Source organism: Myxine glutinosa, chromosome 11, assembly GCF_964187855.1.
Source record: "Myxine glutinosa chromosome 11, kmMyxGlut1.1, whole genome shotgun sequence".
Taxonomy (NCBI): domain Eukaryota; kingdom Metazoa; phylum Chordata; class Myxini; order Myxiniformes; family Myxinidae; genus Myxine; species Myxine glutinosa.
The window spans coordinates 33,296,679-33,311,415 of NC_136271.1; the positions used below are offsets into that span (position 1 = coordinate 33,296,679).

At 47.4% G+C, this 14,737-nt stretch overlaps 1 protein-coding gene across 10 annotated transcripts in view; it reads right to left on the reverse strand.

Annotated features, from left to right (window-relative positions):
- The window catches only part of PIK3CG (phosphatidylinositol-4,5-bisphosphate 3-kinase catalytic subunit gamma), a 64,356-nt gene that overhangs the window by 41,369 nt on the left and 8,250 nt on the right, over window positions 1–14,737 (reverse strand). For 3 of the 10 annotated variants that reach the window (XM_068130457.2, XM_068130461.2, XM_068130458.2), the window contains exons 2-4: window positions 5,746–5,812; window positions 5,524–5,643; window positions 2,169–4,009 (exon numbers count right to left, since the gene is read on the reverse strand). In XM_068130457.2, the coding sequence (XP_067986558.2) occupies window positions 2,169–3,884 (1,716 nt within the window). In that variant the 5' untranslated portion in view covers window positions 3,885–4,009; window positions 5,524–5,643; window positions 5,746–5,812. Of the gene's footprint in view, window positions 1–2,168; window positions 4,010–4,153; window positions 4,285–5,523; window positions 5,813–14,737 lie in introns of those variants that run through there. The other 7 variants (XM_068130464.2, XM_068130463.2, XM_068130462.2 and 4 more) reach the window with 6 other exon arrangements.

Below are 14,737 nucleotides of genomic sequence, written 5' to 3' on the forward strand. Positions count from 1 at the left end.
GACATCTCACCTCTTTTCTTACTCACTTCTACAGTCTATGGATCCACCTTTCAGTGGATGTTCTATCTCACTCTTCCTGTTCTATCTTCAAGCAACAGTGCATCTTCACCTCTTGTCATCCCCAATTCTGTCACATGATCTGTCACATGATTCAACCCCCATTAACCTTTCCTAAGCCAACCATCTTACTTGCTAGTTTCAGTGTTTCCTCCCCTCCTCATTTTTCTCTTTTCCAGTTTGTCCCACTGTCAATTCAGCTACCTTGCTCCTCCATGAGCCTCGTTCCTGTAAAGGAAAAATAAATAGATAGGAAGACCAGAGTGTGAAATAATTTCAAATGTGGAAACCACATTGTGAGTTCAGCTCATGTGGTTTGTTGTGCCAGTACAAACTGCAGACGCTACCTGTGAAAGGCAGTTGATGTAAAGCAAGACAAATATCCACATAAAATCTGGAAGTACTCTGCTCTTTTAACAAGGCCGACATTCCAGATTCCACATTTTACTTGCCTCAGCAAAGTATAGCCATCCCATAATTTAACCTCCCCAAACTTTATTACATTTCCTTCCTGCATTCCATCTTTCATTCCTCATTTCTGTAAAAGCACTTCAGTTGCAGGTGCGTACGTTAAAAATAGCAGTGCCAATAGCTATCAAATTGTCAGGAACAATGGAATCCCAGGAGCACTTTCCGGGTAAATGTCGAGCTCGGCGAATTGTGGTTGCTCTACTCATCGCTACTTTTTTAGCATTCTTTATTTTGAATTTATATTGGGTATCAAAGTTGAACAAATGTGGATGGAAAATGAGCAGATGATTTATTTCTTCGGTTAAAAAAAAAGAACGATATTTCGTTTCGGGAAGGCATGTTAACATGCCAAAGCCCACAACAATAGTTAACCACTTGCTATTTTAAAATGGCCAACTTGATTCTGAAAAATTCAAAACTATTCAGCACACAGCAATTTTTACCAAGTAAAAAAGTATGGCAATATGAACAAGTGGCCAATCGCAAATGAAGTCCTGCGCATAAACGCAATTCAGAGCCATTTTGAGTATATTTTATTATTTTTACATAGGGCTTTTCATATTATGCTTATGCACCAATTGCCTGTAGCTTCATAATAGTTCAAGATCATATTAACTCCTATGGATGTGAAACCCCATGGATCACATGGCATTGTCCTTCAGATGGTGCACATTTAGGTCATTACACTAATTCTGTTAGACTCCATCGCTTTGTTGAAGAAAAGTGATCTTGAAAAGTGTTAAAGAAAAAGAAAAGTTTAAGAAAAGAAAACAGATGATCTATTGTCGTGCCAAATACTTACTCTCAATTTCGCCACATTTTTAACTCATCCGCTGCTATTTTACCAAGTAATACATGGCATGTCAAGATACATTCGATTTTTTGGTCAAAAGGAGCATTTCTGTTTGGTTGGAGGAAATAAATACTGTACAAGCCAATTTTACAGTACATAAGTTTACTCGAGTAATTTAGCAATAATGATGTTTTCTTTTTGTAAAGCAATGTGTCGGTGCAGGACAAGATATTAAAGAATGACTGCATGATGCAAAGGAATATGTCCAGATGACTGCCATTTTATTGTTCTGCGCATATACACAACTCAGATTTTTCTCCTCTTTCACATCATATCAAGTACCCAGCTGTATGTGTTCTAACCTCTAAGAGAAATGGTTGGGGATGAGAGGGGGGAGGTGACACCCAAGGCTTCCCTTTCTTAAGATCACGGAAAGCCAGTGAACTTGCACGAGAGAGAGGCAAGAATCACGCTGCATCACTCGTTTTTCCATCAGCGCTATATTATATTCCGCTCGGCCGTCCGACTTTAAGTAAGTGGAAGCAGAGGGCACAGGCTTTATTGGGGGTAACTAAATCACCGGGAAGGTAACGCGAGATTTGGTCGTGGGGACCCTACCAGATTTCATCACTTCAGATGGCGCCTGTAGTTGCCTAGCAACCCGTCGGCTTGAAGAGTTATCCATGGTCTGTCGGCCTCGGAGTTGAAGGTTGGAAAGTGGGTCCAGGTTGTCCCTTGGGACTCAGCCAGCAGCTCCATAACAATATCATGCTATATATCATTTTGATTGAAGAACTGATCTATGTTAGCTGTGTTTTGACCACTGACCTTCATAAAGCAGCATTACCTTTGGTCGTGAAATGCACTTGTAACGTTGCTGCCACAGGAGGGCACGGTCTTCATCACTGAGTGGCCATAGAGGATCCGACTCCACTATTTCCTCAAGGCGATGGTGTTCAGCGCTTCCCGGGTGAAGCACAGCAGGTCTTTCAGCTGGCGGCTCACTTATTCGTCCCTTTGGCAGTGCCACAGGAAAACAGTACGTATCGAGAACAAATCGCACTGCCATCGAGTCTTCATTGTCTGGGTTAGTTGCCGAAGAGATCTTGTCAGCCTCAATGGAACCCTGTGCCTCACCTTTGTCAGGGTGTCGCCACATGTAAAGGATAAACTCGCCTTGACGTAATAACGACCTGTGGTCGATAAGTAGCAAATTCACATAGTAGAGCAACCTGCTCTTGCAAGAACCTTTGCGTCCCCATAGGGACAGATTGAGCCGTGCACCACGTGGTAGATCTCGCACCTTGATATCAAATTCCAGCCACATGTTCCAAACAACCTCTTCAGCAGAAGGTCGGGCTGGTGTACAGACCATAGCAAGAACATTTAAGCCATGACAGATGCTTGCCTCAACATAAACTTCACTTGCTTCAAGTTCCCGTGGCAATAGCATTATATCCACACCCACAAGTTTTAGGCGAAACTTGTGACTACAGTCCCATAGGGAGATGGTGAAGACCTGTTCATGATCTTTGTCAATGAGGGTGAGTTGCTCGTGCATGCCTGTCATGCCTGTGCAGTCATCGACAAGAGGCCAGTCTTCCACTTCAACCCTATCATTTGTTGGGTCTGGAGGGATCACTACTTCGAGCTGGATTTCCTGCTTGTTCCTTAAGCAACAACGAACCCAGTGGAAGTCTCGGATGGAAACATCCCCGAAGAGATAATCCTCTCGTCCACATACCTTCAACACAAAAGTGTCCGCTGTGCATCCCTCAGGCACATCATAGAGCTCCTTCTTTTTGTCCACCTTCTGGAGAAACATGCACAAGATGGTGCGTGGAAATGTGTCAGTTTTAATTTTGATTTTCTGGCTTGAATTTCCTCGATGCAATGTCAGAAAAAGTTCATTGTTTGCAATCCGTTCCTCAAGATAAGATGGCAACGGCGTGGTGACAATCCACGGATCTGCAGCATATTGCATCGAGTCCCGGTTCAGCACTTCGAGGCGTCGAGCGGTCGTGAGCTTTCTCCTGGTGAACTCCAGCTCATCGTCGTTGCTGCTGCACAAATCATGCATTGCAATGCCCACCATGTGGTCCAACTCAGCTTGGAATCGACATCTTTCATCAGACTCTTTCATTCGCTCTTTGATGTGAATACGACAGCTCTGCGAACGCAAGATCTTCCAGTAGGCAACACAGTCGAGTGTCTGCACAATCTGCTGGCTGTCATAGATCTCGTACCATTGTCCCTTCTTCTGGTACATCATCACAAAAGCATTCACCGTTGCATTCTGGTACAACTTTGCGAGCACATTCTTATCCATTGCCTGAGACCACACATGAGCCTTCATCTGAGCCACAGTAATATTTCCAGGAATGTCCAACCTCAAGGTCTCACCAGGATTCTCTGACTGGCCATCGGAAGGCAGCACAAACTCCAAAGTGAGGGCTTCCACACCAGCAAAGTGGTTGAAAGTGTGTGGACGCATACCCAGGCGTTGAAACCTCGACTTGAAGCTCAGGTGAGATGCCAATGGATTTTCATCCGTTTCTCCCATTTGCTAATTCTTCACCGTGCGTTTTCTGACACTTGCTCCTTCACAGCCTCCTTCACTGGCCTTTCCCGGTCATACAGGAAGCAGGCCGACAGTGACTGCCCATGTCTCCCTGCAGCTGCGAGTGCCTGCAAACAACACCTTCCTTTAGTTGTTAGTATATATAGCACAGCTTCAGTCAGAGTTAAAAATACCATCAATATTTTGAGCTGCGAGGACCATATCAAAAACTTTAGCAAAGTGCACTGACATTTCATACAATGAATATTTACCTTGACTATATTTTTAATTCATCAGCAAAACAGAAATAGAACTTCAGAAGCACGCAATAATTGCTTGGCTGTGTTGGTCGATATAATCAAAAAGGGGTAGCTCTCCATCACTGTGCGGCACTTGTTCTGTGAAATAGTAACAGGGAAGTGTTGCCAAGTGTGGTCGTGTGCTTTTTCTGATAAAGGGCCACGACATATTGAGCTCGTGACATCCTGTTGCTGACACGGCTACTGTCCCCATCAAAATGGTAACGGCACATTGGCAAGACGTTTGCAAATGGTGTACGTCTCAGTCGGACCATGAGTTGCAAATTGGAATTTGGGATAAACCATCTGATGACATTACACCTGATATAATTACCACTCTCGTCATACATCATTTGCATGATTTGTTTGCAAAAGTTTAATTGCTGCAGAGGAAGAACAAAAAAGCGTTCTTCCATTTCCTCGTTCTCCATGCATTTTGTCAAACTTATTCCTTTTTTTTAGGAACTCGTTAAAGGAAGTATATATATATATATGTATATATATATATGCACTGTATAGGCACAAATAGGCCCTCAAGGAGAACAATGACGATTATTGAACAGCACTTTGCTCAAACTAAATAATAAAGTGCAAAACTATTTAAACATACTGTACTTTATGACAATGAGTACAAATCTTTGTGACCTTCATGCTTGTCAATTTCTCAGACCTAAAACCGACTTGATAAAGTTTAATCAATCTGCATCAGCGGACAGGTAGAACGATGGATAAAACCAACAGGACATTGGTCGAGATGTGCTAACCGTGGTGGGAAGCAAGGAGACGATGACATGTTGGGTGTTATCCCTTAATCTGAGAAAAATAGGTTGAAAGTGTGTGGACGCATAATTATCCCTTTCACATGTTTTTGAGTCATGAGGTCTCCTCTTTTGTTCTGACGAAGGGTTAACACCCGAAACATCAGCTTCTCCTTGCTCCCCACATCAGTTATCAAGCCATTACCAACGTTGATAAAGTATAAGGTTATCCTCTGGCTTCATTTCTCCCATTTCTATTACTAGAGAACTTCAGTGCGCCACACTATAGTAATGCACACAAGGAAATGCTACGACAGAAAGGAAGTTACACATTAAGGCTGGCAGGATTATTTTTTTTTATACAATATCGAGGCTCATGTAAGAGCTAACATTAATCACAAAAAAAAAAAACCGACATAAAACATACGATAAAGGGAGTGGGAGACAAGATGGGGAGAGAGAGGGAAGCACACAAGTACAACAGCAGAGAACAGGAACATCGGGAGATCTGTGGGAGGGGGAGGGCTTGGGGGGAGGAGGCATGGGAAGGCGGAGGAGAGGGTGGGAGGGGGCTGCATAGCCTACATGCATGCGCACTTGCCCTTGAGCTGTTTGTCCTGGGTTTGAATGTCGACCCAGCTACAAACCACCACCCTGGTGTTTCACATGCAGGGTGTGCTGTCCATTGGATGGCCAATGAGTGTCCTGTATATCACGCATTGGACGTTAAAGATCACACGAAGACTTTCATGAAGAGTAGGCGAGCTATCGCTGGCCCCTGAACACGTTAGAAATTCCTGCTCTCACCAACAGAGGGCACTGCATCAGCAGCACGCCGAGGCTCCCAGCAATGTTGCAAACACGTAGCCATGTGCTGCAAATGAAAGAATAGAACAGAATATTTTTTGGTTTTTTTAACTTCCATGCACATCCTTATGCAGGTTAATTGGAGATCAGTTTGTGAGCTGCTCAATTTAACGAGACTGCAGTTTTCAAACTTGTTTTTGACAACACAGATTTGGTTACAACGAACAAACATCCAGTGTTGTACAAATGGGATGTTGCAATTCTTCTCCATTTCCTGGTGTAAATTACATCAGGAAGTGAAAGGGGAAAACTTACAACATCCTATTTGTACATTGTGGGTTGTTTGTGCATCACATTAAAAAAAAAAACAAAAAAAAAAACAAGCATCGCACGACAGCTATGCTGGATGATGGTTGTGAACATGCAAATCCTTCAAAAACAAATGGTCATTTAAAGTTGATATATTGTCAGTATAGCTTGAGCACACCATAACAGTTTCACCTCTGAGCATGAACATGTTTCACCTCTGAGATGTAAGAGGTTATCATTGAGCCCTATTAGGGTAGAGTTCATTTGACAAACTTCTGTCTGGTGCAGTGCTACCAGAATTGGGATTATTATTATTATTATCATTATTATTATTATTATTATTAGTATTATTATAAATTTTTTGGTATACAAGATTGAGGCTCGTGTAAGAGCTAACATTAATCGCAAAAAGACAAGCTGACACATAAAATATAAGATAAAGGGAGCGGGAGACAAGATGGGGAGAGAGAGGGGAGCACACTAGTACAACAGTAGAGAGCAGGGACATCGGGAGATCTGTGGGAGGGAGAGGTAAGCTTAAGAGGTAAGCTAACTCATCAAGATTAAAATTAAAGGTATTGCTACATTAAACAGGTAAGCGAATGAGAAGGATAATACTGGTACATATATATATATATATATATATATATATATATTGTTATAGATCGCGGTTAGATGTTATAGACCGAGCGGTGGTGTAAGACCGCGACCTAACAAAACTCACCCGATTCACCCAGAACTTTGGCCGTATCGCACCGTAGCTGCTCAATGAGGGAAAAGACAAAAACGACGCAATGCAAGAGGAAAAGGAATTAAAACGAGAAGACGTACAGACGAGTAATGGGGTTTATTATTTACACACACAAGCAAAAAGGAGCAATCAAGTTTATTTACAACACATAAGACGCAGGTGACACAGTGCAAATACTAGCTTATCTACAGGCTTAACTTATCCCATGACAGAACAAACAAAAGACACTGACTCACGCGGGGAATTGCAGGAATCGCAGGATGTGGATGGCTGGAGGGAGAGGGAAGTCCAAGGGGGGTCATGCAGCACGATCGGCGCGTTTAGCAGCCGCCGTTCCTTTTCGGCCCTGCTCCAAACCGCCGCCCAGGCCCCAAGCGGCGGCCGGGTGTCGCTGCTGCTCCCGCCTCCACTTGCCTTGCCAGGCCTTGTCCCACTCGTCTGGTCCAAACCCTCCACTCTTTCTTGGTCCCTCACTCTGACCACCGACTCCTCACCGCAACCAACTCTGTGCAACCAACTCTGACCAACGGTGCAACCAACCCTGACCAACGGTGCAACCAACTCTGTGCAACCAACCAACTGTCCAACCACCTCTCCTTAGTCTTCCGTGCGCGCCTTTTTATAGCGCCTCCGGCGGTTAAGCCGCCGGCGTTCAGGACACGCCCATCGGGGTGCTCACCTCGGCCCTGGTTGGTCGCGCGACCCTCGGGCTCCGCCCTGGATGACGACGGGCGGGCACGCCCCTCCTCCCCTCTGACGAGGTGGAGACACGCCTTTCTTCCCTGACTCGAGCCTCGTGGTCAATGGCGGTTATTGGAGGGGAGGTAATATTGGCAATCGAGGCTCGGCAATGACGAGAGGGGATGTAATATGGGATGGAGATTTTGGGGATGGGAAGGAAAGGGGATCTATTCTCTTTCACTGGTGCAATGGAGTATTTCAATTAATGGAAGACACAGCCTTACGCTAATACACATAATAAGGATATAACTGTCAAAAGAAAGGATATATCGTGTCCTGCATGTATGTTTTATGGACTAACTACGGAAACGCCCTTTGACCTTTATACAACCACAAACGGAGGGAGGAGGGGTGATATTTTACAACAACCTTTTACAACAACATTTTACCACAACAACAAAATAAAAAAACATTCTCATATCCACAACACTGCACCCTCCTCCCCTTAGGCACGTCCCGGGCCTATTACTTTTACCTTAGTGTGGCACGTAGGTGTAGTTCCCTCTACTTTTAACCTGACCCTGAGTGCGACAGTTTTAAAACATAAATAAATGTGTCCCGCTGCTCCATTGCACCCTGCCTAACAGACTTACGCCCACAGTTAACCGAATTGCGGAATGGTCTTCAAACTATACACTGACGGTGGGAAGCATTATTTACACTGACGCTATTTTTATTTACAAAACTAACCCAGGACCTGTAATTGTTCTTTCTTGGGGGGGAGACAGTCTGTTCTGCATCAATGCACCATTAAAGCACCCAAAAACGCACCAAAGCACCCTCAAGCACCAATCGGTGCACAGTCATCACTGTTCATGAATAAAAATAACCAAACAACCCCCAACCCTGCAGGTGTCTCTTGCTCTTCGGCTCCCTCTGCTGGTTATTATTATTTGTCTTCCAGATGTTGTCATTCTCTTTTGCTTTGCTTACTGGCGGCCTATTTGCAATAAAGTGTGCCCAATGTGTCCTTCTTATTTATTTTATTTATGGCCCACAGGGCCGACTATGTGTGGTTCACCTGTGGGGCATCGGTGCCCTGTGGCCAAGGTCCGCCAGCAAGATTTCGGGCCCTCTTGGCCGGTTCCAGCAGAGGGGCCATGCCCCAACCCATGGGGTCCATAAGTGGTGCTCGGCCACAGGCATGTGGTCCATAATGTGGTGCATCGATGCAGACAGCTGGTTCTGGGAATTTCGGGCGCACAATGGCCGACCCACGCACGCTCCCCTCGGCGCCCAACGGCGCACAGGTCATGTGGGAGACAAAAGAAAGACAATTGAGCGAGGGGTAAGGTCACAAGGGTACACATCAATAAGGCAATGCAAGGCGAAATGCGTACGGAGGGCGAAGTGAGAAAGCTCGTCCCTACCGTACGTCACCCCCCTGTTACCTAGCCCACCCTTGCCCTTACCCCATATGTACAAAACCTACACATTAACAATTCGTCACTACTGTCACGTCTTCCCCATATTTCCCCTATACCAAATTCGTCACCACAATCCCTCTACTTCAAAAATTTGCCATCATCAATTCATCATCAATCCTCATAAGGAGGAAGAGATGGAATTACGCACAATGTCACACCCACGTCATGATGCGTCTCTCATTCCAAACATTTGCACAGTAAAAATAATTAAACATGGCATGGTGTGGAGTACCTGTCACCTCAGGTGAGTGGATGCAGATGGTGCGAGGAGATCCTTCATCCTAACTATCCTCTAAATGATTTTAACACACTTTACACTACCCGGGGTCTTTCTCCGGCCAAACCATTGGCCCTCTTACACTATGGGTTCTAAAAACCAATTCCCATTGGCCAAACTGTGGTGCTTTTCAATTTGGGGTCTCACTCCCCCGATTCATCTCCCGGTGCCCTCGCACAATTTCTGGGCTGTGGCGTGTACCTCTCCCAGTGGGTCTACCCACCTGCACACCTCCACCACTGCAGTTGCCACCCGAGCTTACCTAGCTCCTCACCCTAACCTATCTAACTGGGGCAGGCCCCTCCTGGCTCTGTCACCCCACTCGGTGCCCTCTGGCACTGGGCTACCCGGGTCCGTCCTCCGGATCCTCGGGCCCCATCCACAACAACTACTACCGGCTCCCAGAGCCCACCTGCGGCCTCACCTGGCCGACATCCTCACAGTGGTGGAGCGCCCAACCAACTACACACACTAACAGGCTACACGCCCAGCCATTTCCACAACACTAATGCACCCATCCACAGACCATTCTTTCACCCGCACCACAGATGCCAATATCCAACCACAATTTACCTGTACCCTCTACCTAACACTTACACTACCCGCCCCGGGTATCCGTGATGGGGGTCCACTCTTCCCCCATTCACACCTTCGCACCATCCACTCCACTCCACAATTTCCACCATACTCACTCCACGACCATCCATTCCAATCCTCCAGACCATTTATTCCATACACCTGTCTTTCATTCACCTGTTGTTGCACACCTGTGCAATCCTACCTGGTGCCACCTGCACCCTCCTCCTCTTCCTGGACCATTTGGTCAACACAACACGCAATCACCACTACTTCCTCATACACTGCTCCACACACCTGTTCAGTTGCACACCTGTGCAATCACACCTGTTCAATCCTCACACACACGGCATCATCTCAGCTGACTACTCCCCTCTGAAACTTGCGCTTCCCAGTCGTCCCTTTAAACTATTGCGCTCCCACGTCATTATCATCCATACTAATCTACCTGCGTCCCCACTACAGGTATCAGTCACTAACTAAACTTAACGTCACCTAATGTCAATCTCTTCTAGATCCCTACAATATAACCTAACCCACCCGGGCTAGTTTTCACTGCCATACACCCCATAATCTAGTGCTCCTTTGCCCCCACCTGGGAAGGGTGGCAGGGATGCCAGCCTTACCCACCGGGCCCATCGCTCACTACCAATTTTGCACATCAAATTTCAACAAATCAAAAATTTGCCAATCACTACTCATCATCTGCCAATCATTACTGCCAATCCTTTGCCAATCATCAAATTTTGTTTTTCTCTAATTTTGGGTCCAAAACACTATCACTATCACGATCACCATCATCACAGTCCGCTATATCCTAGCCTCGGTGCGTCATGACATCATTAAACTCGGCTTCGTAAAGCCGAGCAATGAATTCGGGTGGTTTGGTTGCCTGCAGGTTGAATCCGTCCGGCTTTCGGTTCAAGGGAGGTGGTTTGGTTGGACCGAGGCTCCACGCACCATCTCGGCGCGGCACCTTGCGGTCCCGGGCCCGATGGCTCAATCTCCCCCGGTCGGAACCCCGTCCCCACGAGGGGGCACCGTTCCGCCTCCTCCCACTCGCCCTTGAACCGGACCGGTCGCCTCGCCCGGCAAAGCCCGGACTCGACCGTGCGGGGCGGGGCCAAGCCCGAATCGGCAACGACGCTTCGAAGAGAAGCGACGCAGCATCGATCCGCGCCGGGCCTCGCACCCAACCAAGCACCGCTCGCACCGAGTGCTCGCATCGGCTATCCGTCACTCTAACCACTAAACCGGTCACCGTCGGTGCTTTACTTGCATACTTACAAGCATACGCTACCCCTTTCACCCTCACAAAACCTGGCGTTCCAACGCCGTCCGTACATTCCACCAACGCTCTCTCTGTTACACACCACACCTCTTGCGCACACTTCGGTCCACACCTCTCCTCCGTTACGTCCTCCGTAACACTCACCATGAGCGTGCACTCCGTATTGCTCTCACTCCCTGTGTCACACCCCGTACACACCGACGTGCATTCTCGCTCGCACTCGGTTTCACTCCCACACTTTATAACACACCCACTCGCCGACGCACACTTTTTTCTCCCACGCGTGCCATTTCCACTCACACGGGACCCTTCACCAACGCCCGGGTGCTTCCTCGATCCCAAGCGCGCGAAAATTCTTTTGTCGCTAAACATCCTCCTGCAAAATCTACCCGCACAATATACAGCACGACTCACCTGGGGGATCCTTTTCTCCACGCGAACCTGCAAACTTCCATTCGGGTTAGCGAGTACAGCATCAGGATGTGCATTTAGACTTTGAGCAATTTCCATTCCTTCCTCCGATTGTTGCTCTTTTAACTTTAAGTCCCCGGTCTCTCCAATTTCAACTATACCCATAATTTCTTTGTTCACCTCGACGACCGTTGGCTTTAATAAAATTCCCTCTACCTCATCGGTCGCCGGCTTTTTCAAACCCCGTGTCGCGATTTCTACCCCCGTCATTGTACCCGTGCTTTCCTCCGCTTCGCTCAACCAGCGCTTTTCGACCCGCTTTACCTCCTCGTGCACCCGTGGGACCTGCTCGCCCAACCTGCGGTCTCTGTCCCTCTGCTCCCTTTCCTCCCTATCGGCCCTCATTCCGTTCGTTATTGCTTCCATTTTATTACTCAATCTCTCCCCGTTTATTCTCAGCATCTCGGCGAATTGCGCCATGAAGGCTTGCATTTGGACCACCGTTGGTAGTACAAAGGGTGCGGCCGCAGCTGCCCCCTCAACCACGTGCGCGAGGCCGCCATTTTGTGCACCTGATACACCCTCAACCACACCTTCTTTACTCTCCTCCACCATTTTTTTTCCTAAGTCCTGGGTCGATTCTACCCCGTCTATCTCTCCCACCGGCATCCCGTCGCCTTGAACAGCCATGGCGCGATTTCAAAATTCGGGTTTTGCTTAAAAAAAACAAAGTTCGGCAGCTCGTAATTTTGACCAAAATTTTTTTTTAGATGTTTTAAAAATTTGGTTCGGGCCCCGAATCTCACTCCCAGACACCAATTGTTATAGATCGCGGTTAGATGTTATAGACCGAGCGGTGGTGTAAGACCGCGACCTAACAAAACTCACCCGATTCACCCAGAACTTTGGCCGTATCGCACCGTAGCTGCTCAATGAGGGAAAAGACAAAAACGACGCAATGCAAGAGGAAAAGGAATTAAAACGAGAAGACGTACAGACGAGTAATGGGGTTTATTATTTACACACACAAGCAAAAAGGAGCAATCAAGTTTATTTACAACACATAAGACGCAGGTGACACAGTGCAAATACTAGCTTATCTACAGGCTTAACTTATCCCATGACAGAACAAACAAAAGACACTGACTCACGCGGGGAATTGCAGGAATCGCAGGATGTGGATGGCTGGAGGGAGAGGGAAGTCCAAGGGGGGTCATGCAGCACGATCGGCGCGTTTAGCAGCCGCCGTTCCTTTTCGGCCCTGCTCCAAACCGCCGCCCAGGCCCCAAGCGGCGGCCGGGTGTCGCTGCTGCTCCCGCCTCCACTTGCCTTGCCAGGCCTTGTCCCACTCATCTGGTCCAAACCCTCCACTCTTTCTTGGTCCCTCACTCTGACCACCGACTCCTCACCGCAACCAACTCTGTGCAACCAACTCTGACCAACGGTGCAACCAACCCTGACCAACGGTGCAACCAACTCTGTGCAACCAACCAACTGTCCAACCACCTCTCCTTAGTCTTCCGTGCGCGCCTTTTTATAGCGCCTCCGGCGGTTAAGCCGCCGGCGTTCAGGACACGCCCATCGGGGTGCTCACCTCGGCCCTGGTTGGTCGCGCGACCCTCGGGCTCCGCCCTGGATGACGACGGGCGGGCACGCCCCTCCTCCCCTCTGACGAGGTGGAGACACGCCTTTCTTCCCTGACTCGAGCCTCGTGGTCAATGGCGGTTATTGGAGGGGAGGTAATATTGGCAATCGAGGCTCGGCAATGACGAGAGGGGATGTAATATGGGATGGAGATTTTGGGGATGGGAAGGAAAGGGGATCTATTCTCTTTCACTGGTGCAATGGAGTATTTCAATTAATGGAAGACACAGCCTTACGCTAATACACATAATAAGGATATAACTGTCAAAAGAAAGGATATATCGTGTCCTGCATGTATGTTTTATGGACTAACTACGGAAACGCCCTTTGACCTTTATACAACCACAAACGGAGGGAGGAGGGGTGATATTTTACAACAACCTTTTACAACAACATTTTACCACAACAACAAAATAAAAAAACATTCTCATATCCACAACAATATATATATATATATCTATATATATATCTATATATATCTATATATATCTATATATATATCTATATATATCTATATATATATATATATATATATATATATATATATATATTGTTGCGGTTTTAGAACCCACACTTGTGTAAATATGAAACTCTTGTAAATATGACATTAAAGGTTAAAGGTAGCACCCCTAGTTAGTCCACAAGCAACACGTATGCCACCATAGAACTTTAGTTATTTCATTATTATGTGTTTTAGATAAGGCAGTGTTTCCAATAGTTGAATCTGCGTTGCATCAATTAAATAAGAGTAGGTCCCCAATCCAATTCCGGCCATTTTGCCAACCTCTCTCTCCCAGCGACGCCATTACGCGCCTCTGCCAGCAGCAGCCGCCTCAGCGCTCGCTCAAGCCGCCATTAACCATGCGGTCAGGCCCGAGGAAAAAGAGGGCGGAACGCCAAGAACAAGGTGTGGCCTGTCAATCAGCCGTCAAAGGCATGGCCGGTAAGCCCTCACCAGCCAACCAGGGCTGACGTAACATCACCGACGGGCATGGCTTTATGAAGCGCGGAGTGATCTTGGCCCACGTGATATAAGCGCGAACGCAAAGCCCTTACACAGGACTCATGCGAGAGCGGCGCTATTAACGGGACTTCTTTTGATGAGAGCGCGATTGAGAGGACTTATTCAGCGGCACTCATGTGAAAGGACTTGGTCGGGAGAGTACATTGCAAACGGACTACTTGTCGGGAGCGCTGGTTGCTTGAAGAGAGATACGGAAGCACTCGAGTGGAAGGTTAGCAGTAAAAAGTACTCCGGTTGGAGACGCGCTTATACGAGTTTGGTTGGAGACGCGCTTATATGAGTCTGATGGAAATTGCGCACAAGTTGGTTGGAGACGCGCTTATGAACGGACCTGTCCAGGAACGCACATGTACGGGACACCAGCCTCCCCCCCCCCCCCCCCCCCCCCACAGTTATATGTAAGGTCCGGTCGCGTTTCCAAGATACGCGGAGCCGCCTCTGCCGGGTTTTCGCCCGCTGAACCGGAGCCTGGACTGGAGCCTCACCTGGAGCCTGGACCCCATCACCGAACCCTATACCTGACCACCTACCAGCTACAATC